Source organism: Cherax quadricarinatus, chromosome 88, assembly GCF_038502225.1.
Source record: "Cherax quadricarinatus isolate ZL_2023a chromosome 88, ASM3850222v1, whole genome shotgun sequence".
NCBI classification, from domain to species: Eukaryota; Metazoa; Arthropoda; class Malacostraca; order Decapoda; family Parastacidae; genus Cherax; species Cherax quadricarinatus.
In genome coordinates this window covers 1240310-1263847 of record NC_091379.1, presented here as the reverse complement: position 1 = coordinate 1263847, position 23538 = coordinate 1240310, and the positions used below count along the sequence as shown (strand labels likewise).

The following is a 23538-nucleotide window of genomic DNA, read 5'->3' as shown; positions in this document are numbered from 1 at the left end:
TCAGAAAGTTCATAACTGAAATTTTTTTCTAACAGCGTTCGCCAAGCACAACCACACCCCCTCGCCCGCATACACCCCAGACGCCACAAATCCCGCCAAATCAGCCACCGCAAATGCCTGGTGGCCCCCCTGTAGGAATGCATCAAGCTATGGTATTGACTACACATACACAGTCGTTTGCAGTACAGCAGCCACCGCGATTCCCCAAGAGAGGCAAGTAGAAAAACTGCACAGTTCTGTTGTTTGCCTCTTTTGACAATGTATCTCAATTGAGTTTTGTCTAGGTTATACCTGGACAGTGCTTAATATAGCTTTCATAATAAACCACACACAGGAGAAAGAAGCTTATGACGATGTTTCAGTCCGACTTTGAACATTGACAAATCTGACTGAAATGTCATCATAAGTCTTTCTTTTGCATGTGGGATATTTGTGTGTTTCCAGTCATGGTTTTGTGCCTCTTTGTTCTTTTCATCATGCATGTGCTGTTTCATCATGTAATATACACTGGAGTGTTTCTAACTGCTGGCAGTGTATTGAGATGTGTAAACAGATGTGTCAAACAGTTTATTTTTTTTTTAAATCATGTTCTTTCCATATAGTGGTGCTGGATGACACCTGTGTGCTTAGCACCTTTTTTATGTCATAAGTAAAAATTGCAAAGGTCAAGGTGATCAGAATAACACAATTTAATCCATAAAAGATTGGACATCAGATTGGAGATATGGAGTATTGAAGGAGTAAACATATTCAGGTATTTGGAAACGGACTGGTCGGCATATGATGGGTCTGTCAAAGACTGGGGGGGGGGGATAGGTGGTGCATTGAATTCAGGCATCTGTGGAGACAAAGAAGTTAATCCATAAAGGCAGCAAGGAAGATGTACCAGAGTTTAGTGGTACCAACAGTGTTTTGTGAGTGTGAAACATGGGTTTTTAACATTGCAGCTAGGGGGAGGCTAGAGGCAATGGACATGTCATGGTTGAGAGCAATCTGTGGCATAAGTATTATGCAGAAAATTTATAACATAGAAATTATAAGGTGGTGATGTGGGGGTCACCAAGGGTATAATTCAGAGGATGGGTTGCTAGATGATTTGGGTATGTACAGAGGATGGAGAGAGACAGGGTAATGGTGTATAAATCTCAGGTAGAAGGTAGCTCATCCCAGGGAAAAGTTGGGGAAAGGAATAAAGAAGGCTTTGAGTGTTAAATGCTGGAACATCCAACAGGCTTGTGTGAGATTCTTAGGTAGGAGTGACTGGAGACAAGTGGTTTTTAAATGAATATTCTGTTGGGATTTGGGGAAACCAGTTAGCCGGACTTGAGTGCTGTAAAGGAAGAGGGGGTGGATGTTGTAGTCAAGTGGGAGCAAACTAATTGTGATATCAGCATTCTTATTGCAGAATGGGCATTGAATGAATAATGGTGAATGTTTCATCTTTTAGGTCACCCTCCCTTGGTGGGAGATGTCCATTGAGGTAAAAAAAATTCAATACAAGATGTTTTCCCTGCATAAGTCTATATACAGTATGTTTTATTTTTTGTTGTAGCAGTTCCTGTGGGTAATAGCCAGCGTCCTGAGTATGCATCACAAATGCAAGTGGCAGCTGCAACAGGTCAGCCCATACTGGCTCCAGCTCCTATGAATACCCAGCCACAGGCCCTCACTGCTGTACCAATACCACAGAATATATTGCCTCAAACACCTCAGCATTACCAGGTAAGAAGTATTTCATACAGTATATCATTTCAACTTCTGCATTTGCATACAAGCTGATGTTAGTCTATATTACATTAATTATTATTATTAATTTTGAGTTTTAAATTACTTTCCAGCAATACCCCAGTGTGCCCATGATGTTACGATTTCCACATGGCATGCCAATGGTGACTGCTATGGTTCCGACATCTATGGGTTTATGTCATCAGAATCCAGATTCACAGCAGCAGTCACAGCAACACGGTCATCAAACGATGTATATGGCTCAGGCTAACTTACCGCCCCATCAGCCACACCCAGCGCATACGCCTGGCCCAGTTCCTCAGCCCACCCAGCCACCCACCCCACAGAATCCAGGTGGTGGAAGTGGACCTCCAAATATGCCCAATCCACCATCAACTCCAGGACCCACTCCTCCACAGCCCCTCATATATTCCCATATGGGAGGACAGCCATCCTTGCCTCAGCACTTGCCTCAACATTCTCCTCACACAGCTCAGTCACCTCATGCCCCACAATATCCGGGGCCTGGTCAAGGTGCAGGATCGGCTGCAGGTGGCCATCATGGAGGACCGGGCCAGCAGATGGCCACTCAATTTGTGGTACTTCCTCCACATATGATGCACCACTCAGGTCCACCTCCACATTCAGCCACAGCACACATTCCCTCCTCCATGGCGGGCTACACTCCTACGTCGTCAGCCACTGTGCAGCACATACCGTCTGGTCCTCATATTCAATACTTCCAAAGTAAGCACCACGCACGGTTCACACACTGAGGTGCTGCATTGTTTAGATAAAAAAAGGTTTATCAACAATAATGAGGTGGTTCCTCAGTGAATATTGCTTTCTATTTGTAAAAAAAAAATAGTATGATTGCTACTGATCTGTATAAATTCCTAAAATTTATTGTAGGATTTCTGTGAATTTGGGTCGCATATCTGAACCTTGGCATATTTGGCATTGTGAAGCGAGATGATGCACATGAGCTGAAAACGGTGTTTGTGCCCACAGGTACACCCGGCAGCCATGGCTACCACATGCCCCTCATCCATCACAGCCAATGAAGCCTGGGCTTAGTAGGAGCAAATCCACACTTATTCCCCAGCCTTCAGTCGTGTCTGCCCAAGTGTCTGGTCTCCATACAGGGTGGGACAATACGTGCAGGGATATTGGGGTGTTTGTTGCCGTTGTCGTGTTGAGAGATGTATTTAGTGTAGCTCAGTTAATATATTGATCTTGTTTGTAGTTGGTATGTCAGTGGTGTATGGAGCATTTGAAACTGGAGCAATTTTGATAAATATATATATACATGTATATATAATATATATATATATAATATATATATGTATACAATATAAATGAAAATATAAGGGGGAACTTATGCAAGGGGTTATATTACGGGTATACTCCCTTAGTTTTTCTCAAACCAATGCATTCTATAGTATTGCAAGAGTTTTAATCTTTAGTGTGATTAGTGGGTCACTGCAGTAACTATAAGCTCCATTAATGAAATTACACAACTGAGGTACTGTTAGGCATGGTAATTGATATTTATTGTAGAGAGAGAGAGAGAGAGAGAGAGAGGAGGAAGCTTTACTATGAGACCTAGATTTCTCTGAATGGTCTTGTAAAGACTGTGGTGTAGAAGTTTATATAGGATCTTTTGGCAGGGTAACATACAAATGGCGTTGACATTGGTGCCAAGTGTCAGGTAGGGCGGCTGGAGACCTGGGCGGTGTGAAAACTAAATATCTCTGTAAACCCTGGTGGTTTCGTTAGTAAATTTTTATAACCTTGTATGTATGCATTGCATTCATTTGAGAGGCAATATTCTATGAGAGACAAAAATCGTTGCGGGGCCTGTCAGACAGCTAGCCTAACAGAAAACTTATTGAAATGTGATTTGCCTTATGTCTTATAGTAAGCCTCATTAAAAACAATATAGGATGTGACTTGTTGAGCCATACTGCAGCTTAATACAGAAGGCTCCTTGCCACATATGGTTTGTACAGACCTGCTAAACATTTCAAGGCATATATATATATATATAAATCCCCTCCCTGTTCTGTTACCAGTACATGTACATTTGCATGAACTCATACACACTTGTAGGTGAGTATATGCGTGCATGTGCACACGCACACACACAGGCACACATGCACACGCACGCACTTGCATGCATGTATGCATGCATGCACACATACATACGCAAATAGGTAATTAAACACACAGATTTACTCTAACATTTACTCCTCTTCTAATCCCAAAAAACAGAAAGCGATACACTATCTGAACTGGGGGTGAAGTGTGACAACTAGAAACATCTTAATCTCTTTAAATGAAAGTTTGTGTATTCTGATGTGGGGTTTTAGCTTGGAGTGGAAGTTACACTTCTATACAACTAAAAACTGCTAATAACCTCGTAGGCCTTGTTCATCAAAGGTTAAGATCCCTTATTGTTAAATGGTGACTCTGCTGCAATTTTCTGTAACAGGTCGAAAACTTGAAGATTTTTTAGAAACTTTCTCTAAAGCCTTTGAGCTAACATCCCTTCTTGTATTTCTTGACATGCTGTCCTTTATTTTTTTTTTCTTGTGGAAACTGGGGAAAACTTTTGTAAAGTAAATAACCAACAAGTGTAGGCCTCTGAGCTCTATTAGGCTCAAGTTTTGAAGTCATACGTACGTAAAGCTTTCATTGCATAAAAATGACCTGGGTTTATTTTCTAAACAAAACAAAGAGGACCTTCACTAGTCTCTCAGTTGCAACCATCATGTGTATATTTCTTTTGTATTAAGTGCATAGGTGAAAAATAAATTCTATTGTTACAATTTGTTGATGCATTACATGAAAACATTTTTTGTATAAAGCTATTCCACCTCATCGTCATCCATGAATATCTAAAGTTTCAGCATTACATACATGAGAACTAAATGCTGTTGCCTTCTTCGGCTAAAAATAAATGTAGAAAACATGAGGTGAGTGTTAAAATATGAAGCTGCGGCGTCTTGAAATCTTTTCCTAGCTGAGGATGAAGATTACCTGTGGAAACCATATAGAATAGTGTGGCTATATTTGGCAAAAATGCTGAAAAGGTGTTTGGAAAGTGCAGGGAACATTTGAGTCTTTTTACGACAGCTATGCTAGTGATGCAAAGGGTTAATATGCAAACGTGAGTGTTAACTTGTTTACGATTTTTATATTTTCTTATACAAGGATTGGTTTTGTTACATATGTTTCAGGATCGATCACTTAGCAAAACTTTTAGATCAAAATATATTAATGTAACAATTTTTTATTTCTCATGTTAATGAAAAAAGTACGGTTGATAGAAATGCATTTGGCCCAATGTATAAATCCCTTGCAATACAATTTGTGCTTGAGGGAGAGAGAATATTAAGAGTTATTTATGTGTGCAGTGTGAATGTTCAGTGCTTTGTACTGCAGCATGTATGAAAGACAATGTATGAGACTAGTTCACTGTTCCCCTGTTATAAGAAGCATTCTCTTCAAAAATCATTCTTGCTATCACTTTGTAACCCTAATTTATCCATGGTGAGGTGAATTACCAACACATTTGGCTGGGATCGTCAAGGGCCTTGGACCTTAGGTCGCTCTAAGGATGAATGTCGCATGGTTTTTTTTGTAAATCAGCCATAGAGCGATTAAAAGGTTTTGAGATTTCTTGCTTGATCCACTCCATTACGAGTTGACAGGGTGTTTTAATTCTAATTCTTATATTGGCTCAACCTTTTAGATATTTAATGTTACCATGTGCTAGTTCCAGTATACTGTATAATGAATTATTCAGTCACTTAGAGCTGTAAAATAATTTGACAGATTGCAGTAAATAGTCATGCAGGGAATATGGAAGTCGAATAGCTTTTAGACTACTTTGAAACTGTACACACCAGTCTTAACGTTCGGTGATTTACCTCAGCATTGTATTTTCTAAACTTGTCCTCTAGTTTCATTCTAGACAATTGTTATACCTGTCCCATTTTTGTTGTAAAAACCTATACAGATTATCAAGGGTATTCCTACACAACAGGCTTAAAGCATTTTTTTTTTTTTTCCATTATGTTGTTCATAATGTTTGTTACTTTACCCTGGAAGATAGGATACATGACTATCCTCCTTCATGCCCAGACTTTATTACTTTGCCTGCCTACCACATCTTGCCCATTCCCAACTGCATTTACAAAAATGTTGCTTGTGACAGGTTAACTATCTTCTTGGTCTACCCAACTCTTTATTTAATTAGCTCTCTTGAATTTTCTCTCCACTGTTGAATAAAATAAGAAAGATACTGCTTTGTCTTAAGATTGAGGCAGTGTGGTGTAGTGAATGATACCAAGAGTTATTTATTGACTGAATTATTGGTAGCTTACTGAATAGGCCTCTCTGATCTTTCTAGCAGGGGAATAATGATGCAGGATCATCTTGTACAAACTTGTTTAAAAAGATAAATTTAGTCTCTTGAAAATATAAAAATCACTAAAATAATTATATATTAAAATTTATATATATATATATATATATATATATATATATATATATATATATATATATATATATATATATATATATATATATATATATATATATATATATATTATATCTATATCGTTCCTAATAAGCTGAACTGGTCAATTAGGCCTAACCCCCTTAAATATTAAACATTTCAAATTTTCTTCCCCCTGAATCATAAATATATTTTTCATTGCAAGTGATATAAAAAAAAAAAATTGAGCCAAACGTAACTTTGACACCTTGCCTAACCTAATGTAAATTTATTTAGCAAAATTCTACTAAATATGTCATAGGTCAGATGACATACATTTAATATTACTTAGTCAATGATATATATATATACGTATTATGTTCCGATTGATTTTTGGAGAATGGCATAATTTGTTTTTGTCTGCTCGTTTGGCAGAAAACACTGGTTTGGTTTATTCGGCACACTCAGTTTTATATATGTATATATATTATGCAATAAAATCACAGTAAACCGGTGATATCAATTTTCAAAACGACCATTGTGAAAGAAAAGCAAAATTTCAAGTGCTTTCGTGACTTCTTGCATTATCAATGTGAGAAGTCATGAAAGCGCTTGGTATTTTTCTTTTTTTCCACAGTGGTTGTTTTGCATATATGTATATGTATTGTCATGCCGAATAGATAAAACTTGCGATTTTGGCTTAAATAGCAACACTCTTCTTGCTGGACAAGGCAAGTGAAAATTTGTGTATGCAATAATTTCTCAAAAATCATTCTGAACCTAAAAAAAATATATTTCATTGTTTGTTTTTTATTAAATTATTGTTAACTTAACTTATCTAAAATATAGTTGGATTAGGCTAAATTGCAATTGTCTTAATAAGGTCAAAGTGGTTGTGGTTTAGCACTTTTTGATTATAATAATAATGTCAAGTAAGTTTTCTAAGGTTCTTTTGGCACAAAATTATTAATTTTTACATTAACATAAATGAAAAAAATATATCTTTAAATGTATAAGAAAATCTTAGAAAGGACTTGATTTTAAACAAGTTCTTTGTAATTGACCAGTTTTTATCTATTTGGCACGACATATATATAATAAATATATATATATATATATATATATATATATATATATATATATATATATATATATATATATATATATATAAAATAAAAGCCTTTGAATAACAAATATGGTAAATTGGTAAAATAGTGATTTTTAAAGAAAATATAAGGGTTCATCGAATGCCACTCTTCATGAAATTGAAAACAGAATGTTGGCAGTGACAGTAAAAAGATTTGATGCCCAGTACTGAAAATTTTTAAATTGAAAATAAAACGTTAAACTCCCCATGTATAGCAGCTGGAAACTCTCAGCTAAAATGCTAAAAATAAAGATGAAAGATGATGGTGTTTCTTTACCATAACAACTTGTTTTCATTAAATTCCCTTCACTATGAAACTAACGAAACTTATGCGTTGGGGCCCCTAATCCTGGAGGGGCCCCAGAAGTGTATAAGACCCCACAGTGCTTAAAATCTGGGTCTAATGTATGAGGAGTTGCAAAGGGACCCGAAAAACGTAAGTCTGCCACTGGTTTTGATTGTAATAATGCAGGTGAAAGGCTCTTAATCCATGGACCCTAGTGGATTTAGTTTTTTTTTTTTAATCCATGGAACTGTAACTGCCCTCTTTCTTTGATCAGATTACCCTTTTTGGGTTTAGTGCTCAATTTGATTTTATTGGATCAAGTAGCTCTTGTGGCTTAGCGCTTCTTTTTGATGATATTGGATCCAGTTAATTCCCTTGTATTCCTAGGTAGTTTGATCTGAGTTTAGCAGACCCTCTTGGGTTTAGTGCTTAGTTTTGATTGCCCTTGTGGTTTAGTGCTTCTTTTTTATTATAATAGTTAATTTTGATTATAATTTGAATTCAGCACTTTTCATGAATGTAATTAAGCTAACAAATGGTTTTCAAGAGAGTAAGTGTTGTATGACCCTCAAGGGTTTGGTGCTTTGTTAATGCTCTGTGCCTTTTGTATGTTTAGCACTATAATGGCATTTCATTATAATAGTAAACAAAAGCAGTGTTGGGTCAACTTTTCTATGAAGAGTTCCTTGATACTGGTGAAGTGCTTCAGTGGTATGGTTTGTTTGCAATCGTGTCATTACGATTTCATGAGTCATGATTTATTAGAGCTAGTCTCCCTATCCTTGGAGTAAACCTTATTGGCTCCAGAAACTATAGGACTGTACAGGGTTAACACTTCTCAATAATTACATGTATAATAAACACACCCATAACAGGCAATTTTATTTTTGTATATGAAAATACAACATACCTTAAACATACATACATATAGGTTTAGCACCTACACAAGTCCTAAGTTTTATTGTATTACTAAGCAAGTGGTCCAGCCACTACATTTTCTATTATTTACTGATACAAATAAGTGGACCTATCCTATTTCCTTCCCTTTCAGGTTTAGTGCTTATGATTTCATTCCCTTGCATAGACTCCTTAAATGTTCCTTGAGGCTGGTGGGGGGGGGTATATTATGACATATGACCTCTATGGTTTAGTACTCCCCTATGAATGTAAGTGGTCTCTTGAATTAAACCTGATTGGCTTCCACACTCCTAGGAGCTTTGTAAAACCCTTATGGGTTCAGTAATATCAAATTAAGCACTAGTCAGGTTTAGTAGCAGTAATCAGACTTCTAAACCCAGCTATGGGTTAGATGCTTCCCATAAACACCACAATGTTAGTGAATTTGTGTGTTTAGCTCTTAGTTATGATTATTATAATCTATGCTAGTGAAGGGCTTTGATTTAGGGAATTGAATCTGTGCTCCAGTTCCCCAAATTAAGCCTGAATGCCTTCCACATCCCCCCCCCCCAGGCGCTGTATAATCCTCCGGGTTTAGCACTTCCCCCTTGATTATAATAATAATAATAGTGAAGGGCTTTTGATCTTCTTGGACCACACCTCACTGTCTCCCACTCCACAAGTGCTGTATATGATTACTGATTTAGCACTTCATGTAGTGGCACTGTTCATGGGTTAGCATTAAACTCTCAGGAGTCACACACAGCCTGTGGGTATTGGAGGCACTTGGGGCTCAAGCCACAGGAAGGGCAGGTCCAAATCCTTGGCTCAAGCTCCTTGCAAGCATCAAGGAATCTTGAGCAGGATACCATTAATACTAAAATTAACAATCAACATATCTGGCACCATAGATAATGAACATGGAAGACAATGCAAAATCCTGTAAAGGGCAGTTTGCTTTAAATTTTTGGGAAACGCTGTCAATCCAAGCACTGAGTGATCTTAAAATCTGGTTTAATCCAAAGGTGGTTTCATTCCCCAGGTACTGTATGATCCCTATAGGTTTAGTGCTTACCCACAAATATAAGTACAACAATTACTAGCTACAGGGGTGAGGAGGAGTGCTAAACCCATAGAGGTTATAGTCAAGCTATCTCAAAAATTTGTACTCGACACCCAGGATACCCCTGATGCCAATAAAGGCTCATCAAAAGAACTTAAGTAATCCTTCCCTTTAAATCAAACCTGATTACCTTCTACCCCTGATGCAGTATACTCACTGTACATATACCCATGTGCAAAAGATAGCACCAAAAAAAAAAAAAATTACAATAGGAGGACCTTGTCTTTCAAAACAAGGTCTAGCGACTCATTCAATAATGACTTGGGGCACCCACTTTCCCTCCAATTCTTTCAAGCGAGAGCTAATCCCTAGTCAATTTGCTGAATTTGTTAGCATCTAAAGACATATGTCATGCCAAATAGGTAAAACTTGCAATAGCAATGCTCTTCTTGCTGAAGAAAGCAAGCAAAAATTTGTGTGTACAATAATTTCACAAAAATCATTCTGAACCTAACAAAAAAATAATGAAATATATGTTTATTAAATTATTGTAAACTTATATAAAATATATTTAGTTGGATTAGGCTAAATTAAATTGTGCTTGTTATAAGGTTAGGTAAGCATGTTAGGAGTGAATGGAGACTGATGATTTTTGGGACCCGACGAACTGTTGGAGTGTGAGCAGGGTAATATTTTGTGAAGGGATTCAGGGAAACCAGTTAGACGGACTTGAGTTCTGGAAATGGGAAGTACAATGCCTGCACTTTAACCCTTAAACTGTCCAAACAGATCTATTCACATGCGTAGTGCTCCAAAAGTAGATCTACGTTTTTTTTACATATTTTCAAATGTAAAAAAAAACAAAAAGATCATCTACATATTTTTACATACTTTCAAATGTTGAAAAAACGTAGATCTACGTTTGGACAGTTTAAGGGTTAAAGGAGGGGTTTGGGATATTGGCAGTTTGGAGGAACGTCTAAGCTGTCACATCTGAGTGCCTCTGCAAAGACTGATTATATGTGAGTGACGGTGAAAGTGTTGAATGATGAGTCTTTTTTTCTTTTTGGGTCACCCTACCTCGGTAGGAAACAGCTGATGTCTTAAAGAAAAATAAAAAAAATATCTTTAATGTATAAGAGAAAATTTTAGAAAGGACAATTTTAAACCAGTTCTTGATGACCACTTTTACCTATTTGGCACGACATATATATATATATATATATATATATATATATATATAAAGCAGCTGGAACTGATGGGATCATGACAGAAATGTTAAAAGCAAGGGGGGATATAGTGTTGGAGTGGTTGGTACTTTTGTTTAATAAATGAATGAAAGAGGGGAAGGTACCTAGGGATTGGCAGAGAGCATGTATAGTCCCTTTATATAAAGGGAAAGGGGACAAAAGAGACTTTAAAAATTATAGAGGAATAAGTTTACTGAGTATACCAGGAAAAGTGTACTGTAAGGTTATAATTGAAAGAATTAGAGGCAAGACAGAATGTAGGATTGCGGATGAGCAAGGAGGTTTCAGAGTGGGTAGGGGATGTGTAGATCAAGTGTTTACATTGAAGCATATATGTGAACAGTATTTAGATAAAGGTAGGGAAGTTTTTATTACATTTATGGATTTAGAAAAGGCATATGATAGAGTGGATAGAGGAGCAATGTGGCAGATGTTGCAAGTATATGGAATAGGTGATAAGTTATTAAATGCTGTAAAGAGTTTTTATGAGGATAGTGAGGCTCAGGTTAGGGTGTGTAGAAGAGAGGGAGACTACTTCCCAGTAAAAGTAGGTCTTAGACAGGGATGTGTAATGTCACCATGGTCAATATATTTATAGATGGGGTTGTAAAGGAAGTAAATGCTAGGGTGTTCAGGAGAGGGGTGGGATTAAATTTTGGGGAATCAAATTCAAAATGGAAATTGACACAGTTACTTTTTGCTGATGCTGTGCTTATGGGAGATTCTAAAGAAAAATTGCAAAGGTTAGTGGATGAGTTTGGGAATGTGTGTAAAGGTAGAAAGTTGAAAGTGAACATACAAAAGAGTAAGGTGATGAGGGTGTCAAATGATTTAGATAAAGAAAAATTGGATATCAAATTCGGGAGGAGTATGGAAGAAGTGAATGTTTTCAGATACTTGGGAGTTGACGTGTCGGCGGATGGATTTATGAAGGATGAGGTTAATCATAGAATTGATGAGGGAAAAAAGGTGAGTGGTGCGTTGAGGTATATGTGGAGTCAAAAAACGTTATCTATGGAGGCAAAGAAGGGAATGTATGAAAGTATAGTAGTACCAACACACTTATATGGGTGTGAAGCTTGGGTGGTAAATGCAGCAGCGAGGAGACGGTTGGAGGCAGTGGAGATGTCCTGTTTAAGGGCAATGTGTGATGTAAATATTATGCAGAAAATTCGGAGTGTGGAAATTAGGAAAAGGTGTGGAGTTAATAAAAGTATTAGTCAGAGGGCAGAAGAGGGGTTGTTGAGGTGGTTTGGTCATTTAGAGAGAATGGATCAAAGTAGAATGACATGGAAAGCATATAAATCTATAGAGGAAGGAAGACGGGGTAGGGGTCGTCCTCGAAAGGGATGGAGAGAGGGGGTAAAGGAGGTTTTGTGGGCAAGGGGCTTGGACTTCCAGCAAGCGTGTGTGAGCGTGTTAGATAGGAGTGAATGGTACTTGGGACATGACGATCTGTTGGAGTGTGAGCAGGGTAATATTTAGTGAAGGGATTCAGGGAAACCGGTTATTTTCATATAGTCGGACTTGAGTCCTGGAAATGGTAAGTACAATGCCTACACTTTAAAGGAGGGGTTTGGGATATTGGCAGTTTGGAGGGATATGTTGTGTATCTTTATATGTGTATGCTTCTAAACTGTTGTATTCTGAGCACCTCTGCAAAAACAGTGATAATGTGCGAGTGTGGTGAAAGTGTTGAATGATGAAAGTATTTTCTTTTTGGGGATTTTCTTTCTTTTTTGGGTCACCCTGCCTCGGTGGGAGACGGCCGACTTGTTGAAAAAAAAAAATATATATATATATATATATACACACACACACACACACATACATACATACAGCCTCTCCTAAGCAACGTACTTGTGTCCTTTTACTTTACGTACTTGTTTACCGATGATTCAGATTTACAATGGGGGCTCTGACCAGTATGCATACCTAAATAATGTATTTTAGAGCTGATTTCTTCTATTTATTACAATATACAGAACACTACTGTATAAACATTTAAAAATATACCAATGTTATAAATGGTGCAAAGGTGACATTAAAACAATATTAAAGATGGTTGACACAAACCCACTACCACTATAGTATGCTCCTCACTTAGTGATGAATTTGTTTACCGACATTTAGGAACGGAACTCCGTTATATATACATGTATGTACTATACATATTTTTTTTCAACAAGTCAGCTGTCTCCCACCAAGACAGGGTGACCCAAAAAAAGAAAGAAAAGCCCCACAAAGAAAATACTTTCATCATTCAACACTTTCACCTCACTCGTAATCAGTCTAGTGAATCCCTTCACTAAATATTACCCTGCTCACACTCCAACAGCTCGTCAGGTCCCAAAAACTATTTGTCTTCAATCACTCCTAACACGATCACGCATGCTTGCTGGAAGTCCAAGCCCCTCACCCACAAAAACTTCCTTTACCCCCTCCCTCCAACCTTTTCGAGGACAACCCCTACCCCACCTTTCTTCCCCTACAGATTTATACGCTCTCCATGTCATTCTTTGTTCCATTCTCTCTAAATGACCAAACCACTTCAACAACCCCTCTTCAACCCTCTAATACTTTTAACTCTACACCTCCTAATTTCCACACTCCAAATTTTCTGCATAATATTTACACCACGCACTGCCCTTAGACAGGACATCAATACTGCATCCAACCGCCTCCTTGATGCAGAATTTACAACCCAAGCTTCACACCCATATAAGAGTGTTGCTACCACTATACTTTCATACATTCCCTTCTTTGCCTCCATAGATAACATTTTTTGTCTCCACATATACCTCGATGCACCACTCACCTTTTTTCCTTCATCAATTCTATGGTTAACCTCATCCTTCATACACCCATCTGCTCACAAGTCGACTCCCAAATATCTGAAAACATTCACCTCTTCCATACTCTATCCAATGTGATATCCAATTTTTCTTTATCTAAATCATTTGATACCCTCATCACCTTACTCTTTTCTATGTTCACTCTCAACTTTCTACCTTTACACACCCTCCCAATTTGTTCACAAATCTTTGCCACTTCTTTACAATCTCCCACAAGCACATTATCAGCAAAAAGTAACTGTCAACTCCCATTTTGTATTTGATTCCCCATAATTTAATCCCACCCCTCTTCCCAACACCCTAGCATTTACTTTTACAACCTCATCTATAAATATATTAAACAACCATGGTGACATTACACATCCCTATCTAAGACCTACTTTTACTGGGAAGTAGTCCCCCTCTCTTCTACACACCCTAATCTGAGCCTCATTATCCTCAAAAACTCTTTACAGCATTTAGTACCTTACTACCTATTCCATATACAGTGGACCCCCAGTTAACGATATTTTTTCACTCTAGAAGTATGTTCAGGTGCCAGTACTGACCGAATTTGTTCCCATAAGGAATATTGTGAAGTAGATCAGTCCATTTCAGACCCCCAAACATACACGTACAAACGCACTTACATAAATACACTTACATAATTGGTCGCATTCGGAGGTGATCGTTATGCGGGGGTCCACTGTACTTGCAACATCTGCCACATTGCTCCCCTATCCACTCTATCATATGCCTATTCTAAATTCATAAATGCAATAAAAACTTCCCTACCTTTATCTAAATACTGTTCACATATATGCTTCAATGTAAACACTTGATCTACACATCCCCTACCCACTCTAAAGCCTCCTTGCTCATCCGCAATCCTACTCTCTGTCTTACCTCTAATTCTTTCAATAATAGCCTTACCGTACACTTTTCCTGGTATACTCAGTAAACTTATTCCCCTATAATTTTTACAATCTCTTTTGTCCCCCTTTCCTTTGTATAAAGGAACCATACAAGCTCTCTGCCAATCCCTAGGTACCTTTCCCTCTTTCATACATTTATTAAACAAAAATACCAACCACTCCAATACTATATCCCCCCCTGCTTTTAAGATTTCTGTCATGATCCAGTCAGTTCCAGCTGCTTTACCCCCTTTCATTCTACGAAATACCTCACGCACCTCCCCCACACTCACATCCTGCTCTTCTTCACTCCTAAAAGATGTTATACTTCTCTGACCAGTTCATGAAATTACCGCCTCCCTTTCTTCATCGACATTTAAAAGTTCAAAATATTCCCGCCATCTACCTAATACTTCCAGCTCACCATCTACTAACTCCCCTACTCTGTTTTTAACTGACAAATCCATTTGCTCCCTAGGCTTTCTTAATAATAATAATAATAATATATGTCTTTCTTTCAACACACCAGCCATATCCCACCGAGGTGAGGTGGCCCAAAAGGAAAAGAAAGTTTCGCCTTTTAAATTTAGTAATACTGTATATACCATATATATATATATATATATACCATATATATATATATATATATATATATATATATATATATATATATATATATATATATATATATATATATATATATACATACATACATATACATACATATACATACACACACATACATACATATGCGTGTGCACGTGCGCATGAATTCATGTTCTGTATGTAATCGATATCCATTTCATTTCATAATTTATAAATTATAGATTGTTTTGCTGCTGGCTTAATGAGGTGGAACAATTATTTTTTTATTATCACACCGGCCGATTCCCACCAAGGCAGGGTGGCCCGAAAAAGAAAAACTTTCACCATCATTCACTCCATCACTGTCTTGCCAGAAGGGTGCTTTACACTACAGTTTTTAAACTGCAACATTAACACCCCTCCTTCAGAGTGCAGGCACTGTACTTCCCATCTCCAGGACTCAAGTCCGGCCTGCCGGTTTCCCTGAATCCCTTCATAAATGTTACTTTGCTCACACTCCAACAGCACGTCAAGTATTAAAAACCATTTGTCTCCATTCACTCCTATCAAACACGCTCACGCATGCCTGCTGGAAGTCCAAGCCCCTCGCACACAAAACCTCCTTTACCCCCTCCCTCCAACCCTTCCTAGGCCGACCCCTACCCCGCCTTCCTTCCACTACAGACTGATACACTCTTGAAGTCATTCTGTTTCGCTCCATTCTCTCTACATGTCCGAACCACCTCAACAACCCTTCCTCAGCCCTCTGGACAACAGTTTTGGTAATCCCGCACCTCCTCCTAACTTCCAAACTACGAATTCTATGCATTATATTCACACCACACATTGCCCTCAGACATGACATCTCCACTGCCTCCAGCCTTCTCCTCGCTGCAACATTCATCACCCACGCTTCACACCCATATAAGAGCGTTGGTAAAACTATACTCTCATACATTCCCCTCTTTGCCTCCAAGGACAAAGTTCTTTGTCTCCACAGACTCCTAAGTGCACCACTCATTCTTTTTCCCTCATCAATTCTATGATTCACCTCATCTTTCATAGACCCATCCGCTGACACGTCCACTCCCAAATATCTGAATACGTTCACCTCCTCCATACTCTCTCCCTCCAATCTGATATTCAATCTTTCATCACCTAATCTTTTTGTTATCCTCATAACCTTACTCTTTCCTGTATTCACCTTTAATTTTCTTCTTTTGCACACCCTACCAAATTCATCCACCAATCTCTGCAACTTCTCTTCAGAATCTCCCAAGAGCACAGTGTCATCAGCAAAGAGCAGCTGTGACAACTCCCACTTTGTGTGTGATTCTTTATCTTTTAACTCCACGCCTCTTGCCAAGACCCTCGCATTTACTTCTCTTACAACCCCATCTATAAATATATTAAACAACCACGGTGACATCACACATCCTTGTCTAAGGCCTACTTTTACTGGGAAAAAATTTCCCTCTTTCCTACATACTCTAACTTGAGCCTCACTATCCTCGTAAAAACTCTTCACTGCTTTCAGTAACCTACCTCCTACACCATACACTTGCAACATCTGCCACATTGCCCCCCTATCCACCCTGTCATACGCCTTTTCCAAATCCATAAATGCCACAAAGACCTCTTTAGCCTTATCTAAATACTGTTCACTTATATGTTTCACTGTAAACACCTGGTCCACACACCCCCTACCTTTCCTAAAGCCTCCTTGTTCATCTGCTATCCTATTCTCCGTCTTACTCTTAATTCTTTCAATTATAACTCTACCATACACTTTACCAGGTACACTCAACAGACTTATCCCCCTATAATTTTTGCACTCTCTTTTATCCCCTTTGCCTTTATACAAAGGAACTATGCATGCTCTCTGCCAATCCCTAGGTACCTTACCCTCTTCCATACATTTATTAAATAATTGCACCAACCACTCCAAAACTATATCCCCACCTGCTTTTAACATTTCTATCTTTATCCCATCAATCCCGGCTGCCTTACCCCCTTTCATTTTACCTACTGCCTCACGAACTTCCCCCACACTCACAACTGGCTCTTCCTCACTCCTACAAGATGTTATTCCTCCTTGCCCTATACACGAAATCACAGCTTCCCTATCTTCATCAACATTTAACAATTCCTCAAAATATTCCTTCCATCTTCCCAATACCTCTAACTCTCCATTTAATAACGCTCCTCTCCTATTTTTAACTGACAAATCCATTTGTTCTCTAGGCTTTCTTAACTTGTTAATCTCACTCCAAAACTTTTTCTTATTTTCAACAAAATTTGTTGATAACATCTCACCCACTCTCTCATTTGCTCTCTTTTTACATTGCTTCACCACTCTCTTAACTTCTCTCTTTTTCTCCATATACTCTTCCCTCCTTGCATCACTTCTACTTTGTAAAAACTTCTCATATGCTAACTTTTTCTCCCTTACTACTCTCTTTACATCATCATTCCACCAATCGCTCCTCTTCCCTCCTGCACCCACTTTCCTGTAACCACAAACTTCTGCTGAACACTCTAACACTACATTTTTAAACCTACCCCATACCTCTTCGACCCCATTGCCTATGCTCTCATTAGCCCATCTATCCTCCAATAGCTGTTTATATCTTACCCTAACTGCCTCCTCTTTTAGTTTATAAACCTTCACCTCTCTCTTCCCTGATGCTTCTATTCTCCTTGTATCCCATCTACCTTTTACTCTCAGTGTAGCTACAACTAGAAAGTGATCTGATATATCTGTGGCCCCTCTATAAACATGTACATCCTGAAGTCTACTCAACAGTCTTTTATCTACCAATACATAATCCAACAAACTACTGTCATTTCTCCCTACATCATATCGTGTATACTTATTTATCCTCTTTTTCTTAAAATATGTATTACCTATAACTAAACCCCTTTCTATACAAAGTTCAATCAAAGGGCTCCCATTATCATTTACACCTGGCACCCCAAACTTACCTACCACACCCTCTCTAAAAGTTTCTCCTACTTTAGCATTCAAGTCCCCTACCACAATTACTCTCTCACTTGGTTCAAAGGCTCCTATACATTCACTTAACATCTCCCAAAATCTCTCTCTCTCCTCTGCATTCCTCTCTTCTCCAGGTGCATACACGCTTATTATGACCCACTTCTCGCATCCAACCTTTACTTTAATCCACATAATTCTTGAATTTACACATTCATATTCTCTTTTCTCCTTCCATAACTGATCATTTAACATTACTGCTACCCCTTCCTTTGCTCTAACTCTCTCAGATACTCCAGATTTAATCCCATTTATTTCCCCCCACTGAAACTCTCCTACCCCCTTCAGCTTTGTTTCGCTTAGGGCCAGGACATCCAACTTCTTTTCATTCATAACATCAGCAATCATCTGTTTCTTGTCATCCGCACTACATCCACGCACATTTAAGCAACCCAGTTTTATAAAGTTTTTCTTCTTCTCTTTTTTAGTAATTGTATACAGGAGAAGGGGTTACTAGCCCATTGCTCCCGGCATTTTAGTCGCCTCATACGACACGCATGGCTTACGGAGGAAAGATTCTTTTCCACTTCCCCATGGACAATAGAAGAAATAAAAAAGAACAAGAGCTATTTAGAAAAAGGAGAAAAACCTAGATGTATGTATATATATATATGCATGTGCGTGTCTGTGAAGTGTGACCAAAGTGTAAGTAGGAGTAGCAAGATATCCCTGTTATCTTAGCGTGTTTATGAGACAGAAAAAGAACAAGTGCAAATATAAAGAAAAAAGAAACTCATTTGAGGGTTATATCAATCATTACCTGGAAGTCAATCAGGAATTCTTATTTTCAGCAGTGATCAATAAGGCTGCCAATTATGACCTGGGAAGAACTTTTGTCATGCGAGTTTTTACAGCAGAATATAGCAGTGGTTTAAGGTATGAGGTGTGTAGGTATCCCTGGCAGCTATGGGAGAGTGCATCATCACTGGAGGGTGAGAATATTCACTAACGTACATGTGAGTGCAAGACATGCCAGAGGCGAGTAGCAAGTGACTGACCCAGAGTGATCCTCTCGTCAGTGGGCACTGACTGCCGCTTTGTGCCTGATTTCCTGCAAAAAAAAAAAAAAAAAGAATGCTTTTAATTTCAAATTCAATAACATGCAACAATTCATTCTTTATATAACTAAAAAATACCTGTATTATAAAAAAAATTGAATGAAAATCTAAAAATGAAACTATATTACAGTATTAAATTTAATTTAGCATATTTCTACAGATGGGTTAAGTGGGTTTAAGGCCTAACTACATAAGTCATTAAGCTGACACATTACCTGTTAACCACCAATCATGAATACTTTAATTCCTAAAATGGAGATCAGTATATACACTGTACTATAAACCAAGAGATAATACCCCCTTTTTTTTTTTTTTTTTTTTTTTTTTTTAACAAGTCGGCCGTCTCCCACCGAGGCAGGGTGACCCAAAAAGATAGAAAATCCCCAAAAAGAAAATACTTTCATCATTCAACTCTTTCACCACACTCACACATAATCACTGTTTTTGCAGAGGTGCTCAGAACACAACAGCTTAGAAGCATATACATGTACGTATAAAGATACACAACATCCCTCCAAACCGTCAATATCCTGAACCCCTCCTTTAGAGTGCAGGCATTGTACTTCCCATTTCCAGGACTCAAGTCCAGTTATATAAAAATAACCGGTTTCCCTGAATCCCTTCACTAAATATTACCCTGCTCACACTCCAACAGATTGTCAGGTCCCAAATACCATTCGTCTCCATTCACTCATATCGAACATGCTCACGCACGCCTGCTGGAAGTCCAAGCCCCTCGCTCACAAAACCTCCCTTACCCCTTCCTTCCAACCTTTTCGAGGATGACCCCTACCTTGCCTGCCTTCCTTCCCCTACAGATTTAAATGCTCTCCATGTCATTCTACTTTGATCCATTCTCTCTAAATGACCAAACCACCTCAACAAACCCTCTTCAGCCCTCTGACTAATACTTTTATTAACTCAACACCTTCTCCTACTTTTCACACTCCAAATTTTCTGCATAATATTTACACCACACATTGCCCTTAGACAGAACATCTCCACTGCCTCCAACCGCCTCCTCGCTGCTGCATTCACAACCCAAGCTTCACACCCATAGAGTGTTGGTACTACTATACTTTCATGCATTCCCTTCTTTGCCTCCATAGATAACGTTTTTTGCCTCCACATATTTCTCAACGCACCACTCACCTTTTTTACCCTCATCAATTCTATGATTAACCTCATCCTTCATAAATCCATCCACTGACACGTCAACTTCCAAGTACTACATCTGAAAACATTCACTTCTTACATACTCCTCCTCCCCAATTTGATATCCAATTTTTCTTTATCTAAATCATTTGATACCCTCATCACCTTACTCTTTTCTATGTTCACTTTCAACTTTCTACCTTTACACACACCCCTCAATGTATATACTCACATTTGTACTACAGTACTGTTTATATTAAAATCATAACGAAGAGCTAAACCCACAAGCGACTTTACATAAAATTATGCCAATGTTACCGGTGTACAATTATTGTCAGGTCTCATACAGAATTATTGTAACGAAACTTTGTTGTCAATAAAAAGGCTGAGAGCATGTAGGGATGTGGTAGTGTTCCATCCTTGATATGGGCCAAATATTACAACTGTCAAGATGACATCTTGCATACACTAGATTTACTGCCACTTTCCTACTTGCTCTGGTGTTTAAACAATACTCGGTGTGCTTGATGCAATGCAGAAAGAAGCCCTGTGTAAAATCCTCAGAGTCCTTGTAAATTCTACCAAATCTCCTCAGTGCTTGACATTCAATTAGAGCTTAATATTCCAAGCACCAGAAAGTGTGCCATTGAAAGAAGTAGTTTTACTAGCATTAAATTGCTCAGACAAGCCTAAGCTAAGCCTTGCACTTCATTTGCATTTTAAAGATTAATTTTTTTATGTACATAAGTACAACTAGAATAGCAGTTTATATACAGTGCAACTTGGATGGGTGTACATCTCAGTATGTGTACAATTAAGCATTTACTTTAATCCCTATATTAAGCACTGAAGCACAACCTCCAACACGCAAGTGGTCATTCTTCCAAACAGATCATGAAAAGTGCGGCCAATCTCGAAATGAAATACTAGTATTACATTCATGCGGGAAGCACCAAACCTATAGAGGCCAAAGAGCACCTGGAGAAATGGGAGATACGCCAGCTTGATTTAAGGAAAGGGAGCATAGGTCCAATTCTTTAGATCAAGAGCCCCTCCTCACTGGCATCAAGGAACCTCCCTTGAGGGAGATCAAGAAAAATTCTCCAGCTCAGTGTCATCCACTGTGAAGTTACGATACAAAGTTACAGATAAACAAGTGGATCATCTGGAATGGCTATGGCAAAATTATTTAATAATGTCCTCCAGGTACAATGGCATTAAAAATTTAAGCATCAAAACTATAGCTATAGTACATAACTTAATACAATGCCACTGTATTTTAACCAACAGAATGCCGAGACCTAGTCCCTGAACTCATAACGTGCCTCTTTAACCTTTAGAATACCACCAACAGTGTGGGCAAGGCTATCGAACTGTATCAACTAATATAATACCAATATTGTAATCAAGTCTGAGAATATTAAAGGTCTATGCTTTACTTATTCTTGGTTATAAAAAAGAGAAGTATACAGTGGACCCCCGCTTAACGATCACCTCCCAATGCGACCAATTATGTAAGTGTATTTATGTAAGTGCGCTTGTACGTGTATGTTTGGGGGTCTGGAATGGACTAATCTACTTCACAATATTCCTTATGGGAACAAATTCGGTCAGTACTGGCACCTGAACATACTTCTGGAATGAAAAAATATCGTTAACCGGGGGTCCACTGTATAGCATCAAAGATACAGTTGGCTCTTGCTAATACTGTACTTAAAAACTAAATATTCTTATGTACTGTATTAGAATATCAAATTGAATATTGCACATTACATATGATAGTGTATGCCTATGGAGGCTTGCATACCATGTTTTATAGAAACAATCACCTGTGAGGAGTCAGAGCAGAAAAAAAATTGCCAAGATTCTAAAATAATACTGAAAATGGTGAATGTTAAAGGAGCAGTAGCCTGAGAGAGAGACAGGACTCACATTACCTGTCATCAGTTTCATAATAGTCGGAGTCACTGTCAGTATAGGGTGAGAGGGGTTCAGTGCCATACGGAGAGCTAGAAATAGCAGAGTTATACCTGGAAAGTAGAGAGAGCAAGATTATACCTGCCAGGAAATACACTACTCCATGTGTACAACTTATATTTGCCTAATACAGTAGGCTATGTAAGGTACTAGTGACAGATCTATGAAGGAAATAAATGCATACTTATTCTACAGTGACAGAAACATGTAGAAAAATAACTAATACTTTACTACAGTGATAGATACATAGAGAAAATGCTAAATACTGTGACAATATATGTAGTGAAGGAACTTGATACTACAGTGACAATTATTTAGGTTAGGTTAGATAAGGTCTGTCAGGAAACAGGACAAGAGTTTCCTAATGCGGGTTTTAGTCGTATGATAACCTGCAGCTGGAGCTTTCGGTCATATGACCGAGGCCTTCCACTGGCTTACCCCTCCACCTTTCTTAAAAACTATGGTTATAATTACAACCATTTTTCTGCTTTACAGATATGTAAAGGAACCAAATATAAATCACTGAATGGGTGGGATTGGAGCCCATGACCGGTGAATCCTAAAATTCTCCTGCAGTGGGTTTCAACTCTACCCTTTCTGTAATTTGTTGCCAATCTTATCACAATATTGCAAGTCGTGAACTAAAAAAAAGTAAACCCCCCTCTATAAAACAGACCTCCATATAACAGAATCAGCTGGGTCAACTGATTTCAAAACTAAAGACAAACTCCATTGGTTACAGATTTGTCAATTGTTGTTACTGTCAGGGCAAAGCAATCTCTTCTCTTTATTTTATTATTATCACACTGGCCGATTCCCACCAAGGCAGGGTGGCCCGAAAAAGAAAAACTTTCACCATCATTCACTCCATCACTGTCTTGCCAGAAGGGTGCTTTACACTAGAGTTTTTAAACTGCAACATTAACACCCCTCCTTCAGAGTGCAGGCACTGTACTTCCCATCTCCAGGACTCAAGTCCGGCCTGCCGGTTTCCCTGAATCCCTTCATAAATGTTACTTTGCTCACACTCCAACAGCACGTCAAGTATTAAAAACCATTTGTCTCCATTCACTCCTATCAAACACGCT

The 23538-nt window shown here is 38.3% G+C and overlaps 2 protein-coding genes across 7 annotated transcripts in view; one reads left to right on the top strand and one right to left on the bottom strand.

Annotated features, from left to right (window-relative positions):
- The window catches only part of LOC128698574 (ataxin-2 homolog), a 38960-nt gene extending 31321 nt beyond the window's left edge, over positions 1 to 7639 (top strand). For 2 of the 4 annotated variants that reach the window (XM_053790870.2, XM_070103811.1), the window contains exons 8-11: positions 36 to 213; positions 1553 to 1722; positions 1839 to 2472; positions 2737 to 7639. In XM_053790870.2, the coding sequence (XP_053646845.2) occupies positions 36 to 213; positions 1553 to 1722; positions 1839 to 2472; positions 2737 to 2789 (1035 nt within the window). In that variant the 3' untranslated portion in view covers positions 2790 to 7639. Of the gene's footprint in view, positions 1 to 35; positions 214 to 1552; positions 1723 to 1838 lie in introns of all 4 variants that reach the window. The other 2 variants (XM_053790871.2, XM_053790872.2) reach the window with 2 other exon arrangements.
- An 874-nt stretch (positions 7640 to 8513) lies between these two features.
- LOC128698570 (apolipoprotein D) overlaps positions 8514 to 23538 on the bottom strand; it is a 53817-nt gene continuing 38792 nt past the window's right edge. Inside the window, exons 7-9 of one of the 3 annotated variants that reach the window (XR_011394489.1) lie at positions 22411 to 22503; positions 19021 to 19311; positions 8514 to 10724 (exon numbers count right to left, since the gene is read on the bottom strand). Coding sequence is in view for 2 of the 3 variants with exons in the window: in XM_070103812.1 (XP_069959913.1) it covers positions 19206 to 19311; positions 22411 to 22503 (199 nt within the window). In the remaining variant the exon portion in view is untranslated. Of the gene's footprint in view, positions 10725 to 18037; positions 19312 to 22410; positions 22504 to 23538 lie in introns of those variants that run through there. The other 2 variants (XM_070103812.1, XM_070103813.1) reach the window with 2 other exon arrangements.